Here is a 15553-nt window from a genome sequence, read left to right as displayed (position 1 = left end):
GAGAGGGAGAGAGTGTTAAAGAGAGAGGGAGAGGGAGAAATGTTAATTTGTGAATTAATGGCTTTTCTCAGCGGAATTGTAAATTCAAATGTCACCTCACACGGTGACACCACCGCTGGTCTGCTGAAGAAGCAATGATAAGATCCCCCACCTCCCTCAGTGCCCCTCCCTCCCCAAAGATAGCTGCGGAGTGGAACATGCTACTTTTAATTTGCAATAACAACACAACAGAGGTATGCAGTAATGACTGCCTCTTCCACCCTCCTCCCAGCTTCCTGCCCCCCAGTCCAGGTGGCTCCCCCATTTCCTCTCCCCCCCCCCTTCTGAAGTACCTCACCTCTCCACCCCAGCCAGTGGCTGATCACATGGGGGGTGCCTTTGGAATTGACGATGCTGCAACCCTCTCCTCTCCTTCAATAATCAGGGAATTAATGACCCTGAAGTTAAAGTGAGGCTGATACGAGGCCCTGCCCAGCGCTGGGAAAAAGCCTTCATTGTTTTCAAGCAGGAGGCGGGCAGCAGTGAGGGAGATTCATGGATGGAGATTGAATATGCAATTTTCTTTCACCTTGCCAAGAGCTGCCCCTGGGCTGTGCCTGGCCTAAATTTTTCCTTTTACCATCTCTGCCTTATCCGGCCCTCCCACCTCCCTTCCATTCTTTCCAGAAAATTACCTTCAAAATTGATTTCCACTTTTACAAACAAATATAATGGGAACACAGGAAAAAACTTGGGCCGTGATGAATTAGGGCTGTCAGGTGCTTCCAGGTCTCCTTTGCCTTTGTTTTACTACCCGATCTACTCTTTGTTTTTCCAAGAGCTGGAAAAACTGCCCCCATCCACTGAGCGGCTGACCCTCTGGGCCACCAGGCCTCAGCCCCAAACCTCTGTGGTGGCCCGTGGTGGAAGGAATCCAGGCAGAAAGACTGTTAGCTTTCTAATGCTCCCAGGAAAGTCTGCGCCTCTGCCTCCAATTGGCTGTCTGCCCTTAGGACCCGTGTCTCTAGCCACCACCCCCAAGCTATCCCCTTTGACCCCCACACCATGTTCCCTCTAGCCCTCATACCTCTTAAAGTCCAGACCAGATGCAAACCTCCACCTCCTCTAATGTGGGCAGGATCAGGGTATACCTCGACTAGAGTAAATAAGAGACAGACAGACACTGAGAGATCCCGAAGGACAGTCAGGTAGATCGGGGGCCAGATCCCCAAACTGGGAGACCAGGCTCCTCTTCAAAGAGCTACAAAAGTTCTGAGCTGCACATCACACACAGCCTGAGTAGGAAGGACTAGTTTTCTGCCTCAGTCTCCCTAGTCTTGGGGCCTGGCAACTCTCAGGGGTAGGCGTAGGGCAGCCCACTGATTTGCCCACAGATATAGGTTGATAGCAGTGGGTTCTTGGGGATAAACTATATGCAGGTCCATGCGCAGGACCATGAACTCTCAACACGCCTAGGTCTGGCTTAGGATTCTGCTGGCTACTGATATCAGCATGGCCATCTAATACTCTCTGTAAGCTGGTGAATTACCTAGAAAACTGCATGCCTTCTCCACATGTGACATCCCACATCCTGTGACTCCCAAAGATCTCAGCGACATCACACACACACAATACACTTACTTAAACCATAGAAATATTATATATGGTTCAGAAAACAAGCATATGTTCTCCCGGGTAGAGAAACAAACTCGCATGTAGGGATAGAAATGCCACAGAAAGACAGGGAGCCATGGCCCCAGATTAGAAAACAAAGGGACTTTCATAGTTACATGCATAGAAAAACTATAGTGGAAGCTGAAACATGACGAGCGGCCCATTGAATGACCACAGAATGACGTGGACAGGGAGAGGTAGACAAAGGTGTCTCAACCGTGCAGGTGAGGCCAGCTGCCGCCTCCTTTCCAGATTATTTTCCCTCAGAGTGACAAAGAGCCCCGTTGGGGTTAGGGAGTGTAGGCCCAGATAGATTTCTTTCTCTCACAGCTTCATTTCCTCCTTGTGAAGTCTGAACCTGCCTATTAGACTATTTTTTGCCTAGGTACACGGTGACCCATTGTCCAGGGTGGAGCTGGCCCAACACCCTAGAGCAGCGCTTCCCAACCTTACTAATGTGGCCACCTTTAATGCAGTTCCTCATGTTGTGGGTGTCCCCCAACCGTAAGTTATCTTCATTGCTACTTCATAACTCTAGTTTTGCTACTGTTATGAATCATAAAAAAAAATCTGTGTTTCCTGGTTGTCTTAGGTGACCCCATGAAAGGATCATTTGGCCCCTAAATGCGTTGTGACCCACAGGTTGGGGGAGGAGGGGGGAAATGGGAGGCGGTGGCAGGGAGGAGACAGAAATCTTTAATAAATAAATAAATTTTTTAAAAACAGAAGACTGCTCTAGACACCTAAGGTTTTAGAAACTTCTCTGTAAGAAATAAGGGTTGAGCCAGGTGGTGGTGGCACAGGACTTTAATTACTGCACCTGGGAGACAGAGGTAGGCAGATTTCTGAGTTCAAGACCAGCCTGGTCTACATAGTGAGTTCCAGGACAGCAAGGTCTACACAGAGAAATCCTGTCTCAAAAAGCAAACAAACGAAAGAAGTAATGGTTGTTACTACCCCATTTGACAAAGGAGCTGGGGTGGTGAAATGACTTCCCCAAGGTCACAGAGTGACTCTAGGACTCCAGTCCAGTGTTCACAGTGAAGGCAGCACTGTGAGACACCACAGCTCATCCCTGCTCCTTCCTTCCTGATACGCAGTTTGGAAACTTTCTCCACCTCAGTCTAGGGCACCTAAACATGTGTTGATCATTCCCATAGCTCCGTCCCCTCATGTGCTCCAAGCGTCACCTGAGCACTGCTCTTGGGAACTTCTAGGAGGAGACTAAGCAAGGAAACAATCCTCTTCTTCCAGCATCAGTGGCATCCAAGGCAGAAGGGAGCTATTCACACAGTGACGGGACTCGGCCTTTTGGAGCCATGCAGCCTGTCCTGCCTACAAATGCACAACAGCACCAGCTTGGCACCACCCCATTGCACAATTCATTGTACACCTAATTAATGCAATACAAAACCACGGCCCCCTGCAAGCCCACACATGGAAGGCTGACACCAACACACCTCCCTCCCACAGATCAGCAGACTCTCACCATATGACTGCATTTGCAGTTTTGGATAAGTTATCAAATTTCCCTGAGCTTCACCGGTGCCACCAGTGGACAGCAATGCACTGAAAAGCAGCTGCTTGCCAGGCTGTGGATTGAACCTAGGACCTTATGCCTGTTAGGCAAGCATTCTACCACTTAGCCACACCCCCAGCCTGGCTTGAGTTCCTCGGTCTGATTATAGATGGGCTGGTACAACCCTGCTTTCCAACCACAAGAGACAAGGTGTGTAATATTCGGGGAATTATGTTTAGAAATTCCCAGAGAAGCAATCTCTAATATAACTGCTCATGACCGTAGGCTAGAACTGAAGATTTCAACAGGGCGTTGATAAAAATTTCTCCTCCTTGGACTGACAGACAGACTGTGTCCCAGGGCCTTCATGCATCTTTTCTTTATCTCCCCCTGGCCTTTCTGCCTAGGGTCCTGGATCCCTAGGAGGAGGGTTCAAGCTTCTTGAATGCCACATTTCTCCAAAGAAAGTCTGAATTTTTGCCTATTCCCCAGGTCAGAGCTTGGGAAGCAGTCTCCATCATCTCCCCCACCTCAACCCTGGGTCAAAGCCAATTGATTGGCCCTCGGTGGATATCCCCATGGTTGCCACTGATACCAGCGATGCTGTCCACATCGCAAGAGCCAGTGCCAGTCACATTCTGGTTATTACCAGTGTGATACCAGTCACTGCTGCTGAGAAGGAAGGTCTGCACTGATGCAGGACACACTGCAGGTATTGACCTTGCTAATGCCCACTGCCATAACGTGGTTAGAACTAAAGAATGGGCCATGTTGTGAGGTGGAAACCAGAGTAGCAGAAGGGCAGAGGGATGCCCATCTTGCCTCAAGATAAGACACTTCTAGGGAGATGTCACTCTGTCCGAGGTCAAAGGAGGGTCAATATAGTTGCTACATGTAGGAGTCTCCCAGAGGAAGATGCATCTCGTCCTCTAGTCCCTCTGGGGTCTGGTCCCTGAACATCCATCCCAATACTTTGCCCTCCCTCAGATCAGTCTCCATTTTACCCAGAGTCCTGGCCCAAGAGTTGAAGGACACACCTGGGTGTGTGTACAGCCTATGCCCGAGGCTCCTCCTGCGACAACTAACTGGCCTGCCAGCTGCTTTGCTACCTTGGCCCGACTGCGGAGTTGGGCTACATCATCTTGACACATAATTATCTCCCCATTCTTAATCATCTGAGTCTCTCCCTAATGCAAACTGGGCCCTGCTGTTTGGAGGCCTCTGGAGGGGGAAGGGGAGGAGTCCTCCAGGTCTCCCTTACATCCTTTTTCTCCCTCTTCTCCTGTCCCACCTGGGTCCCATGGATCAAGACTGAGATGGTGGTCCGGGGAGGGGGAAGCTGGCATCCCTCCCAGGGCCAGCTTCCAGGAAGAGGACAGCTCCATCAGGCCTGGGGGTGATTTTAAAAAGAGAAAGAGAGAGAGGTAGAAACAGGGCAAGAAAACTCCCACAAAAAAAAATTGGTGGGATCCCTGATGTTTCTTGTAACCTGGTTAGGCCTAGCAGAGAGCGTCTGAGGCTCTCACCATTCCTCACTTGCCGGCTGCAGTTTCGTCCTGCACTGGCACCGGAGGCCCCAGACCAACCCTGCTCCTGAGTCTTCCTGCCCAGATAGATTTAGGGCTACTCCTGCCTTCAGAGAAAAACCTGTCCTCTTCCATAGCTCAGTTTTGGTCACTTCCTGTGACTCTGTCCACTTGGGCTTCCTTCTCAAAGCTCCCCTTTTCCCCACTCAACTCGTTCTTGCTAAAGTCACGCTGCGACTGCTGTTCACAGGCTTGATGCAGCAGACAGAATTCAGGCTGACATTGTCCTCAACACCCTCCTCAGCCATCCCCAGGGCCCTCCTCACAGGACAGCCCTTCTTGGCCATGAGTCTCTCTCTACCTCCTCCGTACAAAGGCCTGGCCAGATCTCCACCACACCGTATCTGATGGTCATTCAACTCTCTGGACGCAGTGTTTAACATATGTGCTAGAATATAAGCTTCCTAAGGACAAGAATTATATTTTGTTTGGCTTAGGGACCTTCTGTACTAAGTCAGCTATTCTCATAGCTGACAGTCTGAGTGGGGTGGGAGTGGAGGTTGCTGAATTGAACTGACTGGGAACAATGGATGTGAACAAGAGGAGTGGAGAGCGTTCTGTTCCTGCCCTGGCCAATTGGCCCAGCCTGGATAGCCCCAGCCTCCCTTGGCCATCCATGAAGGCCCAGGCAGCAGAAGGCGCACAAAGCCACCACCTCAGACCAATGAGGGGTGCACAGAAGGGTTCCGGTGACCTTCCGGTCCCCCTGGACACCTCACACTCTAAACAAGGCAGGTGGCTAAAGAGAAACCCTCAGGGTTTGAGGCAGACTCTACCAAGGCACTCAGGGTGCCAGGGAGCTTGGCTAAGGCCTGGATGTCAGAAGCCCCAGGGAGAACCGGGGCTTAGGGCCTCTCCCGTAGTCTCCCTGTGCCCATCAGGGGCTGCCGCCAAAACAACCACAATGAAATTTAGTGAGTGGCAAAGGCCGTGGCAGCCAAATGGGTTTGGATATTTTGGAAGAAAGAGAAATCAAGCCAGACAAGCTGTTTCCCTGTGAAACGAGGCCATTAGGGCTCCTGGAAGGAGGCCAGCACCAGGTCATCACTGTCTTGCCAGGCCTGGGTCTCTCCTGCACTGTGTCCCTTCTCCTGGAGGCCAGGGCTCTTCCGCTGTCTTCCCTCTGCCTGGGTCTGCAGCTTAAGGAATGTCATTGTTGTCCCTGTCTCTGTTCTTTACCCCCTCAGGAAGGGCTTGTCTACACTTGGGATGACTACAGAACCTAACTGTCCAAACACAACATTTTCCGAAGGGAAAGGAGACATGCCCGGTTCAGATGCAGGGACAACAGACGTAAATTACGACTTCCTTGAGCTAATGGAACATACGGTCACTTCCTCCTTTATGTTCATTTTTGCAGGGTCTGTTTCATGGAGAGTATCTTTAGAAACCCGTACTCCTTAAAATGCCAGAGGTTACCACTTCCCTAGCTAGGACTATGAGAGAGCTGGAGCAGGAAGCTGGCCTGAGATATTGGCATCTGTGTTCATCTGAGGGCCCAGGCCTCACACACCAGAAGAAAACTAGCTGGCCACCAACGCACCACGAGTACCAAGCTTCCAAAAAGCACCTTGACTCATGTTTATGCCTATCAGGCTCTCCCTTAATTTTCCTTCATCCCATGTCTCCTCTTTAATTCCCCATTCCTCTTAACTGGGTCCTCGCTACCCAAGGTACTGGAGAAGTGGGAATCAGAATGGTGTCCACTCTCATGATGAAGAGTAGGGTAAGGCCCTATGTCCAGCTCCCCAAGTGGTTTCAATGGGAACAGTGTCCATGTGCTACGAGAAAGGACTCCAGGGCTGCCCACGTCCGCATCACCTGCTACCTCTAACTGGGATCAAGTGAGGCCAAAGCAGGCTGGCCTTTCATCCCCAGGTCAGATACCAGCTGTCTCCCCAACCTCTACAACCTTCCCAAGGTAAACAGTTTATGCCACTCCTCCTGGCGTCCCGCGGGGACAGCTGGGGTGAGTCCCAGCAGAAGGTGAGACCATCGGGGATGAGCAGATGGTGAAGCTGGTGGCCCCAGCAGCAGCCTCCCTCCCTCGCTTCAGGAACCAGCAGGGCAGTGGGGGTACCTAGGCTTTGCTGCTAAAACTGATCTCACGGCAGAGCAGCTGGGAGGCCAGCAGAAACCGGAGCCCGAGTCCAAGGACAAAGCACGCAAAGGGGAGCCAAAGCGCTTCCCTCCCCCTTACCTTCATCACGTTTCCTCTTCTCACCATTGGAGCGAGGAATCCCCAGGATCCCATTGATGGAGTAGGATCCCACTGGGTCATTAGAGGCGCTGGAAACGGGAGGGGAGGCCGTGCTGGGAACTGGATGAGAAGAAGGAGGGAACACCATCAGGAGAACAGTTGTGACTGGAGCCCCGGGGCTGGGACAGGGGGGAACAGAGGGCAGAAGGACAAGGAGCTCATATCCTTTTCCTTCCTCTGAGGCTTGAGGGAGGAATCACTCCCACAGACAGACAATGCAGGCTGTTAGCACTTCTGCCCAGCCTGAAGTGAGTGGTGACAAGTCAACCCCGGCCTCCAGGTCCACCTATGGCATTTACTGGTCCCTCAAGGCCCTCCTCTCAAACGGATGTAGTTTAGGCCCAGAAACTATCAAGATTAGCTGTCTAGAAAGCATTTCAGTGACCTTCTGGATAGCACAGTTCCAAAAGACGCCCTCTGGGGCCACGTTTCTAGCCTCCACCTATTCCAATGGCTGAAAAAATCCTTCCAAGCAAACCCCAGCTGACTGCTTCTTGGTCTCCTGGGCCAGCCCTGATTTAGCATCTGAGGTTTCCCATCTCTGACACTTGGGGAGGCACAAAGCTGGTCCCAGTGTTTCTCTCTCTCTCCTGGATGTGTCTGGCCTTGAAATCACTGGAGAAGTTCCTACTCCCCTCTTGGGGACAGGCCAGCGAACACACTCACTATGCTATGGTCAGCTCAGGTACCACTCAGCACACCCCACCCTCCAGCACATTAGCCCAGGCCTGGCTGAACAAAGGCTCCCATAGCCCCAGCAGAGCTGGATCTGTCTTTCTCCTGCTGGTCAGCAGGGAAGGAAAGCAAGGCAGTCAGTGTGCCTATGCATGGGCCCTTAGAAAGTTGCAGCAAGTGTTCTGGCAGGCCTGGGTTGTATCTCTGAGATCCTGTGAAGAGCTAAGGGGGGCAGAGAGGCAGGCAGAGAGCAGCAGAGACAGAGACAGAAAGATGGGAGGAAACAGGGCAAAAGAAAAGAAGCCAGAAGGAATGATGCAGACAGATACATAGCCGTGCACATGAGGTGAGGGAAAAGGATTGGGAGAAAGAGAGAGATTGGGGAGAAGAGAGAAAAAAATTTTAATTTTTTAAAAAATAATTTAAAGGCTGGGTATGTAACTCCATGGGAAAGTGTTTGTCTACCATGCATAAGGTTATGCGTTCCGTGCCTTCCTCCTCCCCCTCAATTTTTTTTTTTTTTTCGAGACAGGGTTTCTCTGTGTAGCCCTAGCTGTGCTGGAATTCTCTGTAGACCAGGATGGCCTTGACTCAGAGATCCGCCTGCTTCTGCCTCCCAAGTTCTGGGATTAAAGGCATGTGCCACTGCTGCCCACCAATATTTATTTCTTTAAACTCATGTGTATGTGTGCACATATGTGCACATGCATGCCTGAGGAGGTCAGAATGCTATCAGAGCCTCTGGAACTGGAGTTACAGGTGGTCATGAGTCTTGCCTGACTTGAGTCCTGGAAACCAAACTGAGTTACTCTGTAGGATCAAAAGGTGCTCTTAACTGCTAAGCCATTTCTCCAACTCACCCCCCCCTCTCAAAAAAAAGATGTTTTTAAAAAGAGGAAGTAAAAAAGTAGATTTGAAACAATGTGGCACTTAAGGTGTACAGGGAGAGTGCATCAGATACAATAAATGATGGTGGAACAGAAGAAACACCCAAAGGAAAAGGCTGAGGGGCAGGAGTAAGGAAAGGAGAGGGAGAGGAGGGGAGAAGACAGACTGAGGAGGATGTGGGAGGCACTGAGCTGGCATCAGTACCCTAGGAGGGAAAGGAGTGATTGGGGATCACAGAACCATAGATCTCCCTGGAGTGGACAGTTCCCAGAGTTGAGTTGCGTTTTCTAAGTTGGTTTCCCTCTTTCCTGAGCCCTCTTACCGATGGTGTGGCCAGGGGCAGTCACTCCTGTCCCTGCGCCATCCGGTGTTGGGTGGAAAGGCTGCTGAACTTTGGTCCGAATGATCCTGCAAAGCATCACAACATCATTACAGGTCACAGGCCAGGCCCAGGCTCGCCCTGCCTGGCAGAGGGGCCCTGCTGAGCCCAGCGCAGGCTTCACCCACCGCTGCAAGGCATGAGCTTTCCTTCCTGTCTATTCCCCAGTTCAGTTAGCACAGCTCTCGGCAGAGGTGGCCTGCATGCTGTCCTGCCCTGAACACCAGCTGAGCTGCAGCTTGAGTTTGGACAGCAAGAATTAAGGCTCAGTCAAGTGGACCACAGCATGTTTTCCGTTTCTGAGGGGTGAGGCCCGCCCTGGTGGCTAGTGGACCCACCTTCTCTCCTCAGTCACATTTATGTAGCTCCTAGTACCAGGAACAGCTGCGTCTGAAAGTCATTTTGACTGGCTTTTCAACTAGGACCAAAATTAGGGAAGGAGCTTCCTCGTGTATTGAAGATAGGAGAGAAGGCAGAAACGCAGGGCTGGTCACCCATGATCCCACAACATCTAGTCTCTGCCAGGCATCAGGCCCTTCACAACCGGCTCCTCATCTGGCTGGCTTACAGCCTCCCTTTCTTTTCTATGGTCTTCCTTGAGTCAGACTGGTTGAAGAGCTAGCACCATGCTTTGTGCACCCCCGGGAAATAAAGAAACAAATGAAATCCTCTTGGGAAGGAGAAGCCCACCTCACAGGAGTCCAGAAAAACACAAGAGCCCCATAATGGGAGAGGCCAAACCTAGGGGCTGGGCAATTTGCTTCTTCCTGTACCCTATCCAACTTAGCGTCACTCCTCCCTGCAGAAAGCCAAGTTCACATCTACCCCAGGAAGCTGCAAGCTGGGAATCTTTCAACTACAGCGCTCTCTCTCTCTCTCTCTCTCTCTCTCTCTCTCTCTCTCTCTCTCTCTCTCTCTCTCTTTGAGACAGGGTTTCTCTGGCTGTCCTGGAACTTGTTCTGTACATCAGGCTGGCCTCCAACTCTCTCACAGAGATTACCCCTGCCTCTGCCTCCTGAGTACTGGAATTAAAAGTGTGCACCACCACCACCCTCAGCTCAACTTGAGCTTTTTCTAATCACTTACAAGCACATAGTTGGAACACTTTCTCCCAGTGCTGGAAAGTTGGGGGAGGGATTCATATTTAAAGACTGCCAGGTAGCCCAAGGCAATGAGGCGGCCAGGTCCAGAGGAAGAAGAAGCATCCCTTGAAGGTAGGGATCAGGGAGGAGAAGTGAATGAGGATGTGGAGCCTGGCACAGACCCAAAGCCGAGCTAAGCCAATTGCAGAGGGGCACAGGAAACAGTAGAAAGTGCACCAGGCTGTACAACAGAGCCAATGTTTGGTCCCTGTCACTAAGAAGCCACACAGCTTCACATTTATCACTTAGTGTCTTTGTGCCTCAGTGTCTTCAAGTGAACAATAACAGGCTCACAGTGACACAGCCTCTCCAAGGTCTCTTTCCCCAGGGGGGAAAATATGAACCTGGTTTTAAGATGAACAAGAGAATAGCAGCGTGTTATACACAGGTGCTGGGGGGTGGGGAACTAGTGAGGAAGCCCAGGCAGAACACAAGGCTGGGCTGGTGCCTGCACCTACAGTCAGAAGTAGCAGAGGTGTGAGCAGGAGGAGAGGAAACGGGGCTGAAAGCTTGCACCTGATGATAGAAACAGCTCTTTTCCACTCATTAAAATGGGTGCATCAATATTATATATAGCCTATATGACCCCATATGTACTTCTGTTCATTTGCACAACTTCAGAAATAAGTACCATTGCCTTCACTTTGCAGATAGAAAACCAAAGCCGACGACGGTTAATGATTAAGGTTTCTTTAGGACCATACTGCCAGTTAGAGCGGAGTCTAAATTCAGTCTCTGAAGCTTGCATCTTCTGCTACTTTACTATCCTTCCGTCATCATGTAAGAGTCAAGCCTAAGAGGTCTGGAGCCATGAGCAATGCTCAAACTAGAGGGGACGCGGTCAAAGTGATTGATCTCAGGAAGCTAATATGTCCGCGTGAGATACTAACGAGGGGGCAGAAAGAAAGAAAGAAAGAAAGAAAAGAAAAGAAAAGAAAAGAAAAGAAAAGAAAAGAAAGAAAAGAAAAGAAAGAAAAGAAAAGAAGAAAGAAAGGTGAGAACCTTCAAAAGTATGAAGGAAAAGAAATAAGGGAGACTGGTCAGGGTTTGATGACTAACTGGAGTCAAGCCTGGCTCTAAACCACTCCTGGATAGTGGAAGCCGTGTGGCACGTATCATTGTGGAGAACAGGTATGCAGGAAGTGAATGGCATGGGAAGGAAGTGTGCTGTTGGCTCTGGATGTGTGAGGTGGGCAAGCCCAGGCATGGACTGGCGCAGAAAGGAGTCTACTGGAAAGGGACATGGAACAATATGGGAGGTTGCAGTTGTAGCCACCAGCAGCACCAATACAGAGCAGGGTAGCCTGACCTCACTAGATGGAGGGACACTACAGTGCCAATGGCGGCCATTAGTGACTTCTGGGCAGCTGGAGCAGGATCCTGGAAAGAGGTGCAGGGAAGAGAGAGGACTTCTAAAAGATGACGGTGGTGTGGAAGTGAGAGATTGGCCCAGTAACCACAGAGGGTAGGAAGGGTGATTCAGGGCAGGAAAGAGGAGTACCAGAGAAGAGGAAGAGGGTGAGGGTGCCAGGGAGACAATAGATGGAGGATGCAAAGCAGGGCAGAATAGTGGGGGACTGGAGTGAAGGACCAGGGCAGAGTTAGACAAAGACAACCAGAATGTCAGGAAGGAACTTCTACAGCTTTGTACCCTTAGCAGTCAGAAGATAGAGGAGAGGTTTTGAGTCACTGAGAGCAATACGACCCCACCTTTACGAAAGTGTAGAAGGTAAGACTTCTCCCACGCAGCTGTTTCTACACAAGTTTCCAGCGTCTGGTGAACCTGCAGTGGTCCCGCTTAAAGACTGACAGGCTCTGGTTTAAGGAGTTCCAGGGCTGGGGCCAGGGCACACAGATAACTGGACTGGCTGGTGCAGTTCCTGTCTTTATTACCAGAGCCTCTGACCCCTGAGGCACTGATACAGATTTAGCTGAGGCAGCAAGTGATGGAAAATCACTATGCCCTGACAGCAGCTTGGTGGTGCATGGGAGAGAAGCTGGGCAGGGTGCCTGCTATGAGTTACTAAGGCTCTTGGTGCCCATCCATGACCCCAGGCAGTGGGCACCTGCCAGGCACCAGAGCTGATCATATGGAATTTAAGAACTGGGGTTCTGAAAACTCTATGGTTATTTATATTCCTCCTACATCCTGGGCTCAACGTGAAAGAGAGGGCACTGCTCCCTTTCCCACCCGAGCGGACTTTCCCACACAGGATGCTCTTCCTCCTTCATTTCAGCAAGAGCCCACCTACTCAGTGCTTTACCTTGCTTCCAACAAAGGGACTGCTGGGATTGCAATGTCTCCCAAGGGTGCACATATAGCTAAAGGAATTCAGATCTTGGTTTTGCTTTTTTTAAAAGATGTTTTCATTTTTATTTTACAAATATTTGCCTGTGTGTGTGTGTATAAATACTATCCACATGCCTGGTACCCATGGAGGACAGAAGAGAGAATTGGAGCCATGGAACTGGAGTTATGGACAGTTGTGAGCCATGATGTGAGTGCTAGGAAGCAAGCCTGGGTTCTTTACAAACTCAGCCAATGCTCTTAGCCATTGAGCCAGCTCCTGAGGCCTTGGTTTGTTCTGTCTTTGTTTGTTTGCTGTTTTGTAACAGGGTCTCACTATATAACCCAGAAAAGCCTGAGTTGGTCCTCCTGCCTCCCAGGTGCTGAGTGGTAGTAATACAGGTGTGTACCGCCACCCCTGGACTCGTGAGGGGTTTGGGATATGGGCTCCAGGCTCAGTCTACCTGAGTCAGAACCCCAGCTCTGTTTAACTCTTTTTGGGAAGCCCTTGGCCTTTTCTTACCCCTTTATCTGCGAAATGAGATAATACTACTATGGACTTCCCAGGGCTGCGGCGAGGATTAAGTAGGATAATTCATGTAAAATGATTAGAATGATGGCCGGTTCGATAAATGCTAGCTGTAATAATAATGTTCACTTGTGTTATTATCCCTCTGGGTGACCCCTGTGCCTAGCTGCTTTCAATTTAGGGGCCAAGCCAGGTGCAGGCAGGAGGCCTCCCTTCTTAAGATGCCCCAACTGGATCAATGCAGGTACTCCCTGGGAAGACATGGAGAAGATGAACAGCAGCAGGAGCCACGGACTGATCCCAAGAGGTTGCAATCAGAAAGACTTCCCGGAAGGCAGGCTGCGCCTGGACTGAGTTCCGCCCAAGTGCCCTGGGATGGATCCACAGAGGACTCAGGTGATGGCAGCGCTTCAGATGATGAAGCAGATGGTGAGGTCACTTCCTCTTTGGTTAAACTCCCAGGAGACCTCCACTTCCTCCCACCTTGAAGATCAAAACAGTCTCAGGTGCTCTCCCAGCAGGCCTGTTACATTGGTGAGGAGATAGCTCAACCTTCACTGGGAAGTCGGACTCCTACTTAACCCTTCTCTGGCTTTCTCGGTCTCTTCATCTCTGTCTCGGCTCCTCTTTCTCCCTCTTTGTCCATCTGTCCATCTCCTTGCACCCTGAAGTCCCACTATGACTGTGTGAGTTTATTGATTCCCGGGAGCTGGGGGAAAGCGGGAGGTAGGGCTGGGGTGCAGGGCTCTGGGATGGAAATAGAAAGCTATAAATTATTTGTGACAGGAAAGCAATAGTGGCAGAGTGCTGAGCACAAGTCCTGTGTCACTATTAGATTCCTTTTAGCCTGATGACACTGTAAAAAAGGTTAAGTGTCTGCTGGAATCGTACACCTGGGGGGCCGGGTTGGCCTGGGAGCAGAACAAGCCACCGAGAGCAGGTATATCAATTCTCCAGGCCAATAATATTCCTCTCATTGATCGCCACGCAAAGTTCAAAAATCTCATTACAGCCAGGCAGACCGGGAACTTTTTACAAATCAATAGAATGATATAATGTATGTATACTTAGTACAAATGTATCTATTCATCCATCCATCCATCCACGGTCTGCCTCAGGGTTTCCAAGTTAGCCTACCCATCATATTATGTTATGTTATGTATGATAGTATGTTGCATTATATTATATGATAATAAATGGTGTGCAAAAACTTCCCCTCAGGTGGAAAGAAGAGGCAGTCCTATTAGCATTGAGATGACCTCCGACAGCTCCCCTGGAGGGAGTAAGGTCTAGGTGGTCAGCCCAGCTAAGAGTGACGCCTCCCCGATGAAACTTTAGTGATTAAAGAGCACTGCATCCTGCCTGGGTGAGAGGCCATGTTCTAAGTACATCCAACATTTCATTTGCTCCGTTCTCCCAGGAAGCTGCTTCGCAGATGGTCAGAGGCCATCTGTTTTATAAACGGCAAGTCAGAGATTTGGATTTAAGAAGACTCATCCCAAGGCCCACACCCTCAACCCCTCAGCTCTTCTGCTCCCAGAGAGAGACTTTCAAGCGAGCAGACTCCCAAGCTCCTGTATCCTAGACCTAGACAAGGAGGCTAAGAGGCTGCTGAAACCCACGAGTCCTCACCGGGACATGGGAGTAACAACGTGTGTTACGGCCAGCTGCCGAGACACGGGATCCCAGAGAAAGTCCTCCTGAAATCCCACTCACTGGCAGGAAGCAGTCTGCCCTGGAAACTCTGGAATCATTTCCTCAAGGAACAGCAGGCTGCCCCCCAAGCCTGCTCATATTATTGGTTTGCTCCAAGAGCCTTAATAGTAAAATGTCAAGTATTTGAGCACACGTCCTCTGTACATATATAAGCCAGCTTCGACTGTTCCACTCTGGAGTCTACAAAACATACTCAATCCCTAGTATGGGATCTGTAAGGCAAGGTAGGGAATGTTTCAGATTAGATAAGCTGACTGCCACTGAGCCCATAACCAGTGAGAGGGCGGGGCCTCTGCCAGTGACTTCAAGCTGAATGGTGATCAAGAGCTGGCTCATTCTTAAAACAAACAACTATATTTGCTTCAGCAAAGGATATTTCATCCAACAAATGCAGGTAATTGCTTCATCTCAGGTCTCTGAGCACTGCCTGGGTTGGGCATGTATCCCCGGCTTGGCCCTGAGGCAAGCCAGCTGGAGACGTTTCCTAGCAAGTGAGATGCCATAGATCACCCGGAAGCTGTCACCTCTCCTGATGTGGTGCCTCCTGCAGAGGACCCCACAGAACTTACAGATCAGAGGCTGAGGTTTACCTTCTCCTCACACAAGGGCCCCTGGAAACCCTGCCTCTGTCTCCACAGTGACCACTTGGAGGGCCTCCACGCACACTCTCCCTTTGTGGGCTCGACTTCTGCAGTGTGCATGGTTCAGAGGTGTTGCCCAGGCTTGCTCACAGGCTCTGCGAGGTTTAGTTTGAACAATGAGAATACCAGTGAGGCAGTCATTCCTTACAGCTGAGAACACACCTTTCCATTCCGGCTAGAGCAGGACACAGCTAGAACACATAGGTTCTCGGTTAGGAGAGATCTTCCCAGAGGATGTCGAGATCTCTCTCTCTCTCAATATATATTTTATATATAAT

The 15553-nt window shown here is 50.3% G+C and overlaps 1 protein-coding gene across 4 annotated transcripts in view; it reads right to left on the bottom strand.

Moving 5' to 3' along the window:
- The window catches only part of Pax2 (paired box 2), an 84934-nt gene that overhangs the window by 38758 nt on the left and 30623 nt on the right, over nucleotides 1-15553 (bottom strand). For 2 of the 4 annotated variants that reach the window (XM_005352343.2, XM_005352344.2), the window contains exons 4-6: nucleotides 8904-8989; nucleotides 6959-7078; nucleotides 1067-1135 (exon numbers count right to left, since the gene is read on the bottom strand). In XM_005352343.2, the coding sequence (XP_005352400.1) occupies nucleotides 1067-1135; nucleotides 6959-7078; nucleotides 8904-8989 (275 nt within the window). The remainder of the gene's footprint in view (nucleotides 1-1066; nucleotides 1136-6958; nucleotides 7079-8903; nucleotides 8990-15553) is intronic. The other 2 variants (XM_005352346.3, XM_005352345.2) reach the window with 1 other exon arrangement.

The sequence above is a fragment of the Microtus ochrogaster genome, chromosome 8 (genome assembly GCF_000317375.1).
Source record: "Microtus ochrogaster isolate Prairie Vole_2 chromosome 8, MicOch1.0, whole genome shotgun sequence".
Lineage (NCBI taxonomy): Eukaryota > Metazoa > Chordata > Mammalia > Rodentia > Cricetidae > Microtus > Microtus ochrogaster.
Note: the sequence above shows the minus strand (reverse complement) of the source record. Positions and strands in the feature narration are given on the sequence as shown.